The 16,426-nt window shown below is 42.0% G+C and overlaps 1 protein-coding gene across 1 annotated transcript; it reads right to left on the bottom strand.

Annotated features, from left to right (window-relative positions):
• Positions 1-242: 242 nt before the first annotated feature.
• LOC139758551 (beta-1,4-galactosyltransferase 4-like) lies at positions 243-13,919 on the bottom strand. Its single transcript, XM_071680072.1, has 7 exons — positions 13,736-13,919; positions 8,587-9,272; positions 7,465-7,619; positions 6,471-6,552; positions 4,751-4,934; positions 3,722-3,952; positions 243-3,447 (listed from the first exon to the last, which is right to left on the bottom strand). Exons 2-7 carry the CDS (start codon positions 8,987-8,989, stop codon positions 3,264-3,266), a joined length of 1,239 nt encoding a protein of 412 aa, XP_071536173.1. The 5' UTR covers positions 8,990-9,272; positions 13,736-13,919; the 3' UTR covers positions 243-3,263.
• Positions 13,920-16,426: the final 2,507 nt, after the last annotated feature.

Genomic DNA, 16,426 nt, shown 5'->3' with positions numbered 1-16,426 from the left:
ATATATCAAATTGCTCACAGTATGAACACCTGCTTTATCCTGTTTCCAGTAAATGATATTCGTTATCATTCTGAAGTTCTGCGTTGCCCTGAACTACTGCCAGGACAATGTAGTATTTTTACTCACTGTTCCTTCCTTGCAAGTCCCCCCCCCCCCCCCCCCCACCCACCCCCGACTATGCTAATAAAGGCCGCAGATGGTTGCCAGCGCCACCTGCGTTTAAGTGTCATTAGGAAGGGAAAACAGGTATAAGCGACGTGTCTTATGATCTTCACGATAGCTGTGCAAGTTGTAGGTGAGCAGGAGAGACCGCGGCCTCTCTTGATACATCTGCATGATTGCAACGCAACGCACTTGTTTCCTTTACGTTTTATTGCATTGTGATTGCCTTAACGTCTTTTATGGTGGATTCTAATACCCTGTTTTGAAGCGGTCTGGAATGAGTCTGTTTTCGCGGAGTGCGCTCTGTGAAGTTTGGGTGTATTTACTGCAATCTATCATGACTACAACATCAAGCCGTATCTTATATCTCACCGAAATTCATAGAGGGCGTCCCCTGTTTGTTGATCACTCCAGCTGCGTCACTTGTACCTACCAAGGGAAACTTATATATATTACAGCCAGTGAGTGGAAGAGAACGAGCCAGTCTGGCTACTGTACTGTACTTTCCTACCGTCTCAAGTAGGTGTATTTCCCGAGTGGTTTCCCATTGTTCAGATGTTTCTCTCGGCAGGAAGTCTTGACCAGTTGTCCCTCAACTAACGTCTTCAGATCATTTCTTCTCATGATCGGCATTTAACTAGTGTGAAATCATCTCGCAGGACAACTGTTGAGAGAGCTGTTAACCCAATTTCTACATATTCCGGCAGCCATAATGCTGTTCTGATGCGATGCACGAAATCAAGTTTGATAACTAAAGATAAAGTCTTCAAGTGAAGACAGAGGACAATCTCGGTGATCTTTCTCCTCAGACGAGTCCTCCCAGATCCACTTGAAATCTGGAACAAACTAGACCTGGGGTGTGAAAGAGAGAGAGAGAGAGAGAGAGAGAGAGAGAGAGAGAGAGAGAGAGAGAGAGAGGTGTGCGGCAGATGGCTGTGGTCGTAATGGCCGGTTATTACGACTAATGACCCAACACCGTCCTCCTTACAACAGTTGTTGTTGATATTAATCCATTATAAGGTTAAGGAGTATATCATTGGCGTGAACAGCTTACATTGAACTTGCATAAACCTGCACGCTGGAACACACCTTCACATACACATAAACACATTTACATACGTATGATCACAATCACATACATGAACGCACACACAGACGCATTTGAATATAGACACACAGGCAAAATATATCATAGAGAAACACTTGCGACAGATATAGATGTATATCAATGCATTAGTGGATATCGTCTCCTAATAAATAAAACCTGACAATTAGACAAATCAAAATACATTTGATCCATTATCACAATTATCTTCAGTGTGGAAGCAAACACGAATATCCCAATATTTATACAGGAGGTAACTGTTTCTTCCTACATGTCTACAAATACTGGTGTTCTTCCTACATGGTTCTTCACTTAATCTATATAATGGATCAAGCATCATGAAGGCAGACTGATTTCGTGGAAAACACTTGAAAATTTACCTTAAATCTTTGAGTGACGTCTTCAGTGGACAGATTTTGCACTGATTCATAACCTTGACACAATCAAGATTAATCCCAGGTGAATACTGGTATGCTGATAAATGAGATGAATAAGTTTTTACAAACTCAACCTCTTAAAGCTCAAATCAAGATCAACAAAAGCATACTTTCTAACGTTATCAGTCAGTTATATATCAACATTCATAGGAGATACATACAAAATACATTTCCCCATGAATATAAAGTCAGAGCGGAAAGATATTCTCCTGCATTTGAATAAAGATTGTATTGAATAAACAAAGGTTGTGTCTTGTCATGAAGGAACCACAGTGGCGGTCCTCCGGTGACTGAGGTGGCTCTCTGAGGTCAAGTGGCTTCATGTAGTGTGGTGGCTCCCTGAGGCACGGTCGTTCCCTAGGGTACTGTAGTTCTGTAGTGTTATGGCTTCCTGGGGTACAGAGGTTCCATTGGGTACAGTAGCTCCATTAGGGTACAGTGATCCCCTTGGGTACAGTGGCCGTCCGACATAGCATCTGACTTCAGTGCTCTAGACCTACACTCTGGGGTAGTGAGGGATTGACATCAGCTGTGACCTGGTGTCGGCCATACACGAGCACTCAGCAGTCACCTGACCACTTCACAGTGTCATCAAGAGGCAGGATAACCAGCCAGTTCTCCTCACTCAGCCAGTGATCACACTGAGGCTCACTCTAAATGAGGCTGACATGAATTCACTTTCAGATTGTTCTCTAAATGCCACAACTAGTGGTATACAGGTGTTCAGATGACTGTGTGTTCACCGGAATTGTTTCTAAACATGACAAGAAAATAGCTGACGTAATTCTTAAAAGCATAAACTTCATGTGTGCAGGAAAGATCAGCTGTTGTGTTGGAGTGTGAAACAAAAAATGATGAACACATGATTAAAACATATGATCAGATAAAGCGATACAGAAGTTGTTCTCACAATTTGCGCTTTTCTTATTTCCTTCTCTGGTTTACGTTTGAAAAAAAAAAATTAACTCGTTTGTTTCTACATTCCTTCACTAATTAGTACTTCGTCCGAAGAAAGCCTCTGAAAGAATGTTCCCGGTAAACGTAAGCACTCGCAAAACAAAGTACTGCACAACATTACTGGATGCAGGCTGGCGTAGGTCGTCTTTATCTGGGAGGTCGTCTTTATCTGGGAAGATAAAAGATATAAACGCTTATCATCAAGTGACTAATGTGAAGAGTCATAGTTTGTTTACATTTACGGAAGATGTTTAAACCAGATTGAATCTGATGTTCACTTTATGTTCTTCCTCGTAGTTCTTTCCATTTTATTTATTGCACATCACTGACCTGTGGTGCCACTGTGGATATACTTGTGTCGTTTTGTAAGGATCACAATGACTGATTTTCTCTTCTTTGTTCAGAATTTTGTCTTGACGTGCAGGGTCTCACACCTCCTAGAGTCACCACAACAGAAGATTCATAACACAAATAAGGTCATTTATCGCCATGCATTCCCAGGCGAAAGTTTTCAGTGATTCCCTTTAGCTTCTCCGTCGCAGACTTTTGTTAGAGTTAACATCTCTCACACGTCACCCTCGTTTCTGACCCTTTCCCAGTGATCAGGACTTTTGTGCATCGCCGATAGGAGTCTTCTTGTGAGTAAGGATATTCTCATTGCTGGAGCCGATATCAGCCAGGATGTGTGTATAGAGTGGATAACGCGTTACGCTCTTCAAGGTGTACGTGAGGCTATTGAGACCGTCTGTGGGGAATTTGCCTGTGTTCCGGGCCAGCACCTTGTACCTGGTAAGGATACACTTGCGGTTTAGTGTCAACATGATTTTTCTATTTATCCCAAAGGGTAAGGGATCATAAGAGATGAGAAAAGATTTAAGTATAATGATTCTGAGAAGTAGCTTGGATAAAGTGATGTTTGAAAAGAACCTTACTAAAATGCTCACAATAGACAACAGTCTATATCAGGAAATGTACTCATCTCTCTCTCTCTCTCTCTCTCTCTCTCTCTCTCTCTCTCTCTCTCTCTCTCTCTCCTCATGTACTGAGCTCATCCTCTCACCTGTGCTTATTGACGACCTGAGGTTTGTGCCTGATCATCTTGTACCTGGCGTACCGGGCGGGGTACCTCCATACCGCCATATCCGTGAAGGCTATGCGTCTCCACATGTCGTCGTCCTCACCTCCCCACCCCCAGTAGATGTTGCTCCAACCGTTCACCCTCTTGATGTGCGCCTCTGTCATAAGGCAGGCACCCCCGAAGTACGTGTTGTATCTGAGACTGTGGGAGGAGCTGGAACAGTAAGAGTTCAAGGGGAGTGTTTTGGTCAAGGACGTTCAGGTCGTCTTATTATTGTCATTCGAGAGGGACTTGGAATGAGGCATCGATCCTGCAAATTACTGTAAGTGGAATTTGATGTAGTGAGGTATCTTAGGTTCTTGGTCACCAGGGCTGAAAATTGTTATTATTGGTCGTTGTCACAGTTATATGTTAAAGGAAGGAAGTGTATTAGGTTGTGAGTTATCCCCTGGTTGGTTCAACATAAGTGTAGGTTATTTGTATTTGCCTACAGTACAGCTTGTAGTTGTCAGATTGTTGTGTTGTGCCTGAATTATTGTGAGTGTTTTTTTCAGGGTTTTAGGTCTTCATGAGAGTTATGGTATAAGGTTAATGTTGATGTAAGTCTTTGTTGTGCTCAGTGTTTGTTTGTCAAGTTAGATTACAATTGTAATAATTTGCAGTACAGTAGTGCTTCATACATGACAGCAGTGCTCTGAATTGTTAATGTCCTTCTGTGTCGCCTGAGTGTGTGTGATTTGCGCGTCTACCATAACCTTCTTTGTGAAGGAGACATTATCACAGCAAAAGTGACTCTATTATCTATTGGAATAACTCTTTGTTGTTGTGTGATCGTTGTCCATAAACGTAACAAATGGAATATGCTGAAAGAGAAGGTTAGTGCAAAAGCATACAGTTTATAAAAGTTGTATAACAGTTGTACATGTTCTCCCCGTAGATACAATAATTGATTACAAATGGATAACTACACGCTTCATACGACCACAGACATAACCAGGCAGGTCCACTTACCGGTAATTATTATTAGATGTGGCCACAGCGAGGTGTCGGGGCTGAGGAGAGCAGTGGTAGAGATGGAAGTCGTTCTCAGGGAGCATGTCCACGTCGTGGAAAGCGTAGCAGTCCCAGGGCCCCTCCTTACGGGCCTCGAGGAAGCCCACGTTCAACAGACGGGCCCGGTTGAAAAGGTCCGAGCCTGGTAAAGATTTAGAATCAGAAGACATATGAAGGGATAGATAGTACTGTACGAAGTAGATAGATCAGAAGACACATGAATGGATAGATAATACAGCAAGAAGTAGACAGATCAGAAGACATATGAAGGGATAGATAATACTGTACGAAGTAGATAGGTTGACTAATTGATTAACAGCAAAAAGAATAATGGCATTAAGGATAAGTGACAAAACATTAGAGACAATATGAAAGATCAAATATGAAAAATGAAAAATAAAGCAATTTTGGAGAGGAAAGTTGAGGAATAATTGCAACAGACACCTTCGACGGTGTGAGAAATGAGGAAGACGATACAAAGACAAGGGATGACATTTAAGTATACAACATAAAGTACATTTGTATCTTTAGTCAGATTATCAAGCAGTAAGACACGTACATGGTCATGTCCTTCGGACCAAAATGAAATGGTATTTTCATGTATGACCTTTCATGACAGAGTATGCAAGACATTTATTAATAAGTTGAGTATCTAGGCTGATGTCTAGGAAGACGGAGTCATCAACAGAGCACGGCGAGGAGAACTAATATACTGTGTGGCAGACGTACAGATTTCTGAGGGAAGCCCTGCACACAGGAGGGCTTAATATCACGAAGCCGATGTCATAAAAACATTCATTGAAATTTTTGTACGTTAATTGACTTGGAAAGTAATATGATTATTTTCTAGAACGAAATGTGAATGAAAGATGAGGAAACCAATGATAGATGATATCATCTATTAGTGTTGTTCGTGTGTGAAGACTGAAGGCATTCCACACCTGACATATAGGCAGTTTATTAGGTAATTACTGGACCAAATTGAACTTCCATATCTGATTACATAAGCTCAAACCAAACTATATGTTAAAGGATAAGATAAAGGTTGAACAAAGAATTTAAACTTAGTGGAAAGCATCAATTAATTCTACAGATGATACCCCTCTTACTCCAACAGAAAATAGCTAACCTTTATTAACCATAGAAAACGAATAAGTATCTATGGGACACTATACTCTACAGTTATTAGAAGTGCTACTTGCATTGTGAGAGTGTATGTCTTAGAGATATCCTCATCATCTGAAGATGTTGTTAAAGATTTTTCAATTGGTGGAACCAGTTTGATGCTGATGGGCTTAATGATCTCAGCAGTTGATAAGCCTAAAGCCCATACAACCAAGGATCATTAGCTACAGATGGAAAATTTTAGGTGATGAACGACAATGTGAATATCTATGAGTATCACAGACCGAAAAGGGTGAAGGAAGAACTCAAGATATGGAAGGTTCAAGTTTCAAAGAAATATTTTTTTGCTAAATGTATGGCGACACCTCACGATATTGGTCCGTTCAACAGGACGCCGAACTCGTCACAGTATAGCACTGAAGACGACCTTTCACGTTCCTAACGCCTTACAATCCTGATCCATCCATCCAGCCACAACAATCATATTTCAAACATCATCCACAAACTTTCATAATAACAACCTTCCCATCAAACCCCGAGGGGCGTCACCTACCGTATTGCTCGACGAAGTAGATGGAGTAATTAAGCTGCTGTCGTCGGAGGAACGTGTGCATATGGTTAAGGAAGGGCCCAACCTGCCAGTCATATAGAAAGATCAAGGTCATTTCAAATCATACTGGCTATACAGGGCTAGAAGATGTGTCTTAGGTTTAATTCAAAGCCCAACAGAGAATAGAGAGCTGTTGAAATAAGAATAAGAATTTGGCATATCATAATACCAGGCAAGTTGAAAGCTAAGAATGAACATTCTAAAAGCATTACCATTATAAGCTGTTACTAACCATTGAAGTTAGACTACAAACAAGTTATATATAATTAGATCGATAAGCATGTAATATCTAGTGATACAAAGAAAATTTGAAGGAAATCAAGCTTGGTTTGGATATGCATGATCGAAGATACTGCAGCTCATGAGACTGGACGAATGCATCAGTGAGTCTCTGAACTCGAAACTTACTACAAGAAAATACACTCAACTAAGAAAGATATCACAAGAGGATAAACAAACCTGAAAAAAGTTAAGCTGAACAAGACAGAAATAAAGGAATTAGGAGAGACTATCAACTAGATATGACAAGAAACTAAGCAAAAGAAGTCGAGAATGATCTGCCGACACACTTTTATAGCAAGAGAATCATGGACAAATGTATCAAGATATTAGAAGAGGAAGTGAATTTAAACAAGTGAAAAGTTTACAGTCATGGAAATAAAATGCAAAAAGTTGGAGACTGTGGGCATAGACATTCTGTGCTCAGATATAAATATCTCTACAGTCAGACAAAGACAAAGCGAAAGCTGAAGATCGAGGCAAAACAAGAGGGACAAAAGGGGTTAAGAAAAGGGAGAGTGAAACAAACAAGCACAGAAATACAGATTGCAGACCTACAACAGATACGGGATCAGAGAACGACAGATGCAGAACCAGACAGACAGACAGACAAACAGATGTGTCCAATAGAAAAGAGAGGATGTTTCCTGAGACAGACCTGGTGTTGCCTGTCCCTGTAGGGCACGATGATGGCCACCTTAAAGCGGGCCTCACACTTCGCGGGCCACGAGAATCCTCCGCGTTTAACCTGCGGTCCGAGGCGAGCCTCCGCCTCAACCAGCGACACGTTTTCCGCCACCTCCACCTGGCCCACTGTAGGATCGTGGAGGAAATAATCAAATCTAAGTGACTGACATCTGTTCAAAAATTCACGAGGTCTGGGTAGAGTGGCTGCCGAGAGGTAAACAAAATTTTTAATAACTTCGGAAGAATTCACGGTCACAGGTGTTTGTATGGTGAAGGCAAATGAGCAATATAGTTTACAGTGTTGGGTTGACTCTGAGAAACTTTGAAATTATATGAAAAAAAAGAATCAACAATGATAATAATAAGATCGGTTACCTCCTTCAGAGGCAGTGGTGTCAACTGAAAATGATGAAGTTATGTGATGTATTTTGCAATAGGTAAATTGAATTTCCTGAGGAATACCTTGAAATGCTAGATAACGTTCACTGAGAAGAACATGGAAGTATAAAAGTGTTTTATGTCAGTCAAGATGATAATAGTGGAATGAAACTATTTTCAACAGTACAACTGAAATCAATGGTGCTGGTGTAGATTAGATAACGCAAATCACTATGGGCTTGGAAAGTGTGTTCATTAAGACTAAAAATGTGGGCAGAGATGTATTCAGAAAATCAAACTTTGATCTTTTCCAGTGGTACCTGACATGAAAGGGCTGTTTCAGAGGGAAAGACCAGGTGTTGTAGACTTGTCTACACTGAAAAAATGAAATACAGTGGAAAATATAGCAACAGTATATAAGTTTCTATAGTGAACTTAACCAATGTCTATATACAAGAGCGATTTCGTACTATAAAAAACGAAACCTTTGATGACATAACAGGAAACTGAGCGAGAGAAACGTTAGGCAATGTATGAGGAAATTATTCTACAGTACTTTAGAAGTGAAAGAAACAGATCTAGGAAAGAAGTAGTAAATGTGGAAAACAGTAAAGTTCAGGAGACTCAAATGTATGTCCTGTTTAAAGTCATTTACATTATATTCATAGGGAGTGACAAATGTAGATAAAGAAGTACAACAGGAGAAGTTACTGACGCAGGTGTGGTGGGGTCGAGGGGCAGCCTGGCAGCACTTGGCTCCTCGGGACAATCATATTATTCTCCATCCCTACAACCTCGTCCGAGTCCCTGGCGACGCTGACTGTCTTGGGTGAGGTTAGGAGCTCTGCAGGGGGTGGGTGTGTCCTGAGGATAACGGCGCGGAGCTCCTTTTCCCCTCCCTCGGCCACCTCCACACGCGTCTTCCCGACCAGTAGCAGACTACTCATGGTTATCATGCCCACCGCCAATATTATCCCCAGTCGCAAAGCCCAGGCAACTAGTGAACGCACAACATGCCTTCTCCTCCAGAAGTAGAACCAATCGTCTCCCCACATAACTGATTGGATGAACGATGATGCAGTGAGGGACTTGACAACAGTTTTTGTAGGGACGTGCATTCAAATGGCTGCCCCAGTGGCAGAGTACGCTTATGACGAACCCCAGTGACAGTGCACTAGTGTGACCGTTCCCAGTGGTAGTGCATTAATATGACTGCCCTGAGTGGTAGTTCACTAACATGGCGGTTCTGAGTGGTAGTGAACGAACATGGCTGTTGACATTGTTAGTAGGACAACATGGTTTCCTCCAGTGCAAGTGCATCACCAAGACTACCCAGGTGTACACAGCGTCTTGGTTGTGTTACCCTCAGTCGTCGTCCCGCTTGGCTGTCTTCACCTCACTCTGAAAAAAGGACAAATATTAATCATGTTGAAATGTTGGAACAGAATTATCGTCTGGAAGAAACAAATAAGTAACCTAGATGACGTTGTTTGTATTTCACAAGAATGTAGACTCCAGTCTGTAACTGTAGGTTTAAGGATGACAGTTTCAGATTACATAAATCTTATGTTACAACGCTCGCACAACAATGGGATTCTGTCTTCCCATCCTGCACAATAACACACGTGTGATGTTCCATTTTGTAAAGTAAGGAAATGATGTGGATAGAGAAATGAAAAGGAGACGAGAGATCTTCAGGAAACTCTGTCTGGCAACAGAGTTTGACTCTGAGTCTCTCCGCGGGTCAGTATCATGTTAGAAAGTGAAGGTCACGAGACAAATATGACCTTTTTATAAGTAGACACAAATGCTTGAAAATAATGGTAAAAGCTTAGGATATCAGAGCCCGATATGTCTACCTCAGGTTCTACCATCACCATCACCATCACCATCACCATCACCACTACCACCATCAGCCTTTGAACAGATACATACCTCACCTGCCGCACGTACGGTACTTGCTCACCACCTGACTTCCTTTTTAACCCGTAAATGTCACCGTTCCGTCCCCCGTCCCAAGGGTGAGTGTTGGGTACCGAGAGCAATGGACCACGGACACCGTACAGCCTTAAAGTCTCTTAATTCCCAGCAATCATTTTCTTCTCCCATTCTTCTGTCATTCTACAGATCCGGGTTGTGGTTCGTGTATAGGTCCGTGCTGAGTGTAGCGCGTTACAGAGCATACACACGGGAACAGTTGTCATATTTTTAGACTGTAGTTAGTACAGAGTGTTGGCAGGATGTCTGTAACTAGTGTACGCTACACCTGCTGCTGCTGTAGCATGGGGGGGGGGGGGTATAATCGTTCACACAGAGGTGGAGCACTTCACGTTCTCCCGTGAGCGTAACCTGCTGAGTACTAATTTATTCTCCTGGTTGGCATGATGAAAATGCACTAATGTATCTATTGTATCTTATACTGCATCAGTCACAACTGCACACACACACACACACACACACACACACACACACACACACACACACACACACCAGTACCCACAAATATACACATAAACTCACATAATATCATGAACTTGTTTTCATTTCAACGAGAGACTGAAGACGTTCACAGCTTGATAGTTCAGTTTATAGCAACCTTTACAACAGAAGCATTATCTCAGTGGCATTTACACGAATTCTAAGCGGTAGATACGAGACAACAGGCAGTAATAGGACACAGCATGTAGTAATAGGACACAGCATGTAGTAATAGGACACAGCATGTAGTAATAGGACACAGCATGTAGTAATAGGACACAGCATGTAGTAATAGGACACAGCATGTAGTAATAATCATTATCAATGACAATAAATTCACAGAATTTCCAGACGGTTTCGCTGGATCACATGACTCTGCGGGAAACTGATAAGAGGGAGGGCAGGGCTTCAGGGATGCGGAGAGTTAGTAAGGAGGTACTGGGATGCTGGTAAGACAGTAAGTTACCGGGGAGGACAGTGAATCATTAGAGAAATGTAGGGAAGGAAGGGGAGGACTGCGAGACGAGCAGTTAGCTGGGAGCTTGGGCTCCGACAGGTAACATGTAAGATGGAGGGAAGATGTGATAAAGAGTCACGTAAGTCTCCAACGGTGAAGATGATCGATGTTATTGTATATGTGATGGGAAGGCTTGTGGAGAGGGTGAGGTGTTCTGGGAGGAGGGGGAATGAGAAAGTTGAAACACAGAAGAGGAGAAGCGGCTGTCTATTTTGCTTGGAAGATATATGCAAGCTGTTCAGGACAGAATGTTAAGGGAGAGAAGGTGAGGACACAGTCTAAGGAGATTATAAATGTAAAGTTTAGCAGACAGCGAGCACACTGAAAAGATAGCAAGCAAGATTGTGAAGGTGATGGGTACTAGGCAAACGACAGAGAGGGATTTAAGATGTCTAGAGAGAAATGACAGGTCAGGTGGCAGAGACAAAAGCTGAGATCTAGTTCATTGAGAAGGAGAAAGAGCCTGCGTGATGACGCTGACATAGAAGTGTGAGACAGTGGAGAGAACTAGGCGACAGACTAAGACAATCAGCCCCTGGGAGAAGCGTGTGAGTCAGCGTGATGTTTGTGTTGTGAGAGTGACACATGAGGGGTGGGTGAGGCTATTACTGACACACTTCCCTCCTCATAACGGGGTGTTTTCCGTACTTTTTCTTCAAATTTGTCGTCATGAAATTTACAGAGTTTTGATGTCTCTCTCGATGCCATCTGGTTTTAATGTCAAGTTCCTGTGTGTGTGCTGCGAACCCGACATTTATTTTATGTGTTTGTCTATTTGTTTAGGTGACACACTGTGAAGCAAATCTGATCATCGTCAAATCCTCAGCCATCACTTGAACAAACTACGAAAGATCTTTACTCTCTCAAAAACAATGTTGTTTTGCTGATTAGTTACAGTACTTCAGCGTATGTCATACAGTGGTTATGTCTTACAGTGGTTAGGTCTTATAGTGGTAAAGTCTTACAGTGGTTATTGTGATTCTAAGTTAAATATAAAAGGCGTCATACACACATAATGTTTCACCTTTGTATATAGTGGCCGACACGAGACGAACAAGTTATATGCATAATGTCTCACCTTCATAACACGTGCCATACTCAGTGTCTTGCTCTCATAGTACACCACGCCATGCACAAGGTCTTGCCTTCATTAGGTATGCCATGCACAACATCTTGCCCTTCTGACAGAGCTCCTAGCGAGGCTCCGATTACCGTCTCCCAGAATGTTTTCAGGATTTCATAATATAATTCATGATATATCGTATAATAATCTTATGATATATTTTATGATACATTTTATAATATGCCTTCAATAAGAACATAGAAAATACAGGAGATAACTACAAAAATCCCTGATATGATTATTTTGATTACAGTTATCATGATTATTACTCATGGATGAATGTTTGTTACACAATTGCGCTACCACAAACACACACAAACACACACACACACACACACACATACACACACACACACACACACACACACACACACACACACACACACACACACACACACACACGTACGTTACTCCTGTTCCCTAATGTTTCCAAAGTTATTTTGAGATTTATCAACAGCTACAGTGACTGAGGAGACATATTTGCTTAAATCACTGGAAATACAAAGGGCAACGTGTAGTACTGCAGAGAGTCCCTTCATTTACCCTAAATCACTTGGAAAAAAAACACGGAAGCCTCGACTAACGGTGGTGGTGGAAGATGCACTCAGTCCCAGGGATCTTCATCATGATTTATACTCCACGTCATTATAACGTCACACCTCTACCGATACTCTACCTGGGAACAACGACTGATATATATAATTGTGTGGTTTTGGTAGTAGTAATGGTGGTAGTTGGTGATAATTTTTAAAACGTTGGCGACAGTTACTGCAGCTGTAGCATTAATTGGTATTGTCAGTGATACTTGCAGAGGTGGTAATATCCGAGAGAATTCAATGCGGCGTAAGATAGTTATCTAAGGCATTTGTTCATTTCCAATGAAATTGCGATCTCTAATCACAGAATCCGTCCAGAACGTTTAGTGTCCACTGCATTTCTATGTAAGATTTTCTTTCAATCGTGCATATCCGCACATATTTCTTGAATTCTGAACACTTGTTTTAGATGTACAACAAACAAAGACTATGTAAAAAGATCAAGCCACAAGAACAATTCTAAATGACTGGGTCCTTACTCTCTAGCCATACCCGGGTACCCCTGCACCCACCTTTTCATTGGCCCTACCTGTCCCCACCCATGTATTCCAGTTGAGGGACTTCTAAGTATGATCATATCATCAAAAACAACTTACATGTGTACACGTTCTAGTCTCCAGTCCTGATGTTTTCAAGTATGGAAGCTATACTAATGTTGTTATCAGCGTTTGGAAGCCTTTACATTCTAGTCATTTGATTAATTAAATGGAGGATCCTCCTGTAATACAATGCATCCTTCAGTCATGCCCGTCTTATTTCGACACTTTTTCTCATAGTACCACTCAGTACAAAAGTGAATCATATATGACAGATCTATGAAAATAACACGAGGGATATTGACATGAGGTTGAAGTGTAGTTAAGAAAAGTTGATGAATCGTCACCTTACCATAACATGTGACGTGAGTATACCTCACCCAAGAGTCCTTAAGATCGCACACACAAGGATCAGGGAAGAAAGACATGAAGTTTCGACTAACAAAACTGACCTTTATGCAGGAGTCGCGTGAGGCCAACAGAAGCTTGCTTTGAAGCGCGTGAGCGTCTGGCGAGATGTTGTTTAAGAATACGGCCACGGAGCCTGGTGGAGACGAAGGAGCTACCGATGACGAGGCTTGGATGGGATGAAGAATACGAGCGGTGGAGCTTACCTGAAATCATGAAACAACAGGGGACGGAGGCTGGCTGTGACTAGGAACAAGTTCGGCGGAGCTTGGTCGAGACACGGGAATGCCAGCCACGGAGCTTGACCAGAAATAGGGAACACCACAAGGAGAACACTCGGAGAACACGTGCACAAGGAGGACATCTGAGGAAAACGTCTATGGAGCGCCACCTCTGAGCCACAACTGGGTCATATACCGGGAGTGGGAAAGCGCTGAGTGTTCGTTCGTGTTCCACTATGTGGCTGCGTCTTCACCCCCTTCCCCCTACCCGTCATCCCCACCACCCGCAGGTGGCAGCTGGTGTCCCCCCCCCCCCCTACACACACACACACACACACACACACAATGCCCTACCTCACTCAGCAAATGTATTATTTTAAAGTTTGATCGCTTCGAGCAGCGTACTGCCCTTATCAACAACACCTTACAGTGGTGACCTCCCGTGGCCTTCCCCTGGGTCACTTGTCTCGGTATTTCCATTAGTTTTCTTTTTTCTCATAATCCTGTCCATTTCTTCATGCTATGCAGATACTCTTGACCATGTACGTACTATCTCGGTCGGAAGGACCGTTAGCATGACGATGGTCGGTGTCACGCAAAGAACCAGCTGATCGAAACAAAACCATCTCGCTTCATACATATCACCATTCCTCTCATGTGAGCAGACCATGAACAATATCCTCTCTTGTGCTTCCTTCTGAGTGGTGGGACACGAACTGCACGACTGCATCCAGCAAACATCTGATCTTATCGGTTTACTTTGTTGCCATTTATATACCATTAACAAGTGCTTTATGTTTGCTCACCACTGCCACCTTCTCATGTCTCTGCAACGTATCACAATTGTTTCATTTATTTCAAAACAAGGATGAATTTAAAAGAAATATTGTTATTACAAGCGATATTATACATAGATTAATAGAATAGTTAGAAGAGAATTCCTTTTCTGTTTTTTATATGATTCACAGTTGTGGCTTCTGAAACCTTGTACTCACAATTCGTAGTTCAGGAGTCTGCCATACTTGGGGCTCCTTTCTTCTTTCTTCCGACCCCATGTCTCCCGTGGCATCCATTCCTTACAAATTTTCGTCTACATTAACACCCATTTACGTCAGCTCAACTGACTATTCTCGGACATTTGGGTCCTCAGGTAATTAATTATCAGAGATCCCTGAGAGTTTCTCACGAGCATTTCTTCGGTATCCGCTAAAGATTACTCATAGGACATAGCAAAATAACTAGATGAAAACAAACTAGAGAAAATTCAGGAGGCATTTTATGGTCAAAGACGTTGAATAATGGCACGTCGATATGCAGAACAAGAAAACGAAACGTAGGATTGAAAAGAAAGGTTACGAAATGGGGCCATGTGAGTGTAGATTCTGCTCCAATACAGCAAGATATGCAATTATACACATGCATGGAGAGAGGAGAGAGCGTGTCGGTAAGAGCGGAGGTCACAGAGTGGGTCTGCCAGTATTTCTGTCTGTCTTGCCTTCCCACCATCACCAGTTACAGAAGCGATAGCGTTCCGTGGTTTCTGGTTCACAGTTTCCAGTGTCTCCCGCTTATTTCATCAAAAGTTCGATCTCTAGATTTTTCCAGTATAACAACGTCTCTCACGCCACTGTAAGCCACTGCATACACTGTAAGAGGTAGATTTACCTCCTTTTTTTTCTTTGTTTCAGAAGGCCTAGTATCGTAAGGCCCAAAGTAACTGTTCATTCTTCTCAAAGTATGAAGACTGGTCCTTATATTATGTATGGGATGTTTTTAGATGCTATGAAGAGCTTACATAATTTGTAAGGGTGGGTGATGATATGAGTGAGAACTAAGGAATGAACTGAGAGATACATCGGGTGCCTAAGGAATGATCATGGAGATGCAGAGTGGAAGTTGCCACGGTTGATGAATGCAAATGAGGCTTTGTTTTTTGCTAAATCAGAGGAGGTTGATCGAAATGGCGGGCAATTTCAATTATGTATGTAGGAGGAGGATGCTGAAAGTGTGAATAAAAGTAAGACGATAGTCTTTGAAAGGGATTGGAGATCAAAAAGTGGTATCAGTCTGCATGGCGAAGAACTGAATGTTGTGGGTGAAGTTGGATATTGAAAAGTAAAGTTTAGTCAGGATGTCAGTGGGAAATCTAAAGTTTAAAGCAGTAATACAAAGGGGAATATGGGGGTGAAATAAAAGTTTTGGTGAATGGGAAAAAGGGAGGCGTATTGCGTGTTAGTGTTTTGTAGGAAGGAGTATTTGTCCCACTTCTTAAGTACTTATGTAAAGCCTAAATTTTTGTAAGTCAGGATAGGTAAAAAGTGAGAGCAGTAGAGATGGATAGCTTGAGTAATTTAGTTAGAATTTGGAGGATAGAAAGCAAAGCAAAAAGAAAATAATACGCACGGATAATGTCTTTCAGGAAAGTATGGCCAAGTAGAACTTATGAAAAATGATATGGACTGGGACAAGAACAAGTAGAGAAGACTGACTGGGTTCTGATGGGTTCCCATAGCTTATACGCTGAGACCAACCAAGCGAGGAATTGGTATTATGACACCTTTTCTCGTACAGTAAAACTATGGAAATCTCCTCCCCCTTTCAGTATATCTTTTCATCCTCAAAAGTCAAGCGCACAAACACCTGACGGGCTCAAATTAATTCTTTCTACATCATTTC

This window comes from Panulirus ornatus, chromosome 30 (genome assembly GCF_036320965.1).
Source record: "Panulirus ornatus isolate Po-2019 chromosome 30, ASM3632096v1, whole genome shotgun sequence".
Lineage (NCBI taxonomy): Eukaryota > Metazoa > Arthropoda > Malacostraca > Decapoda > Palinuridae > Panulirus > Panulirus ornatus.
The sequence above is the reverse complement of the archived record's forward strand: the minus strand, read 5'-3'. Positions and strand labels throughout refer to the sequence as shown.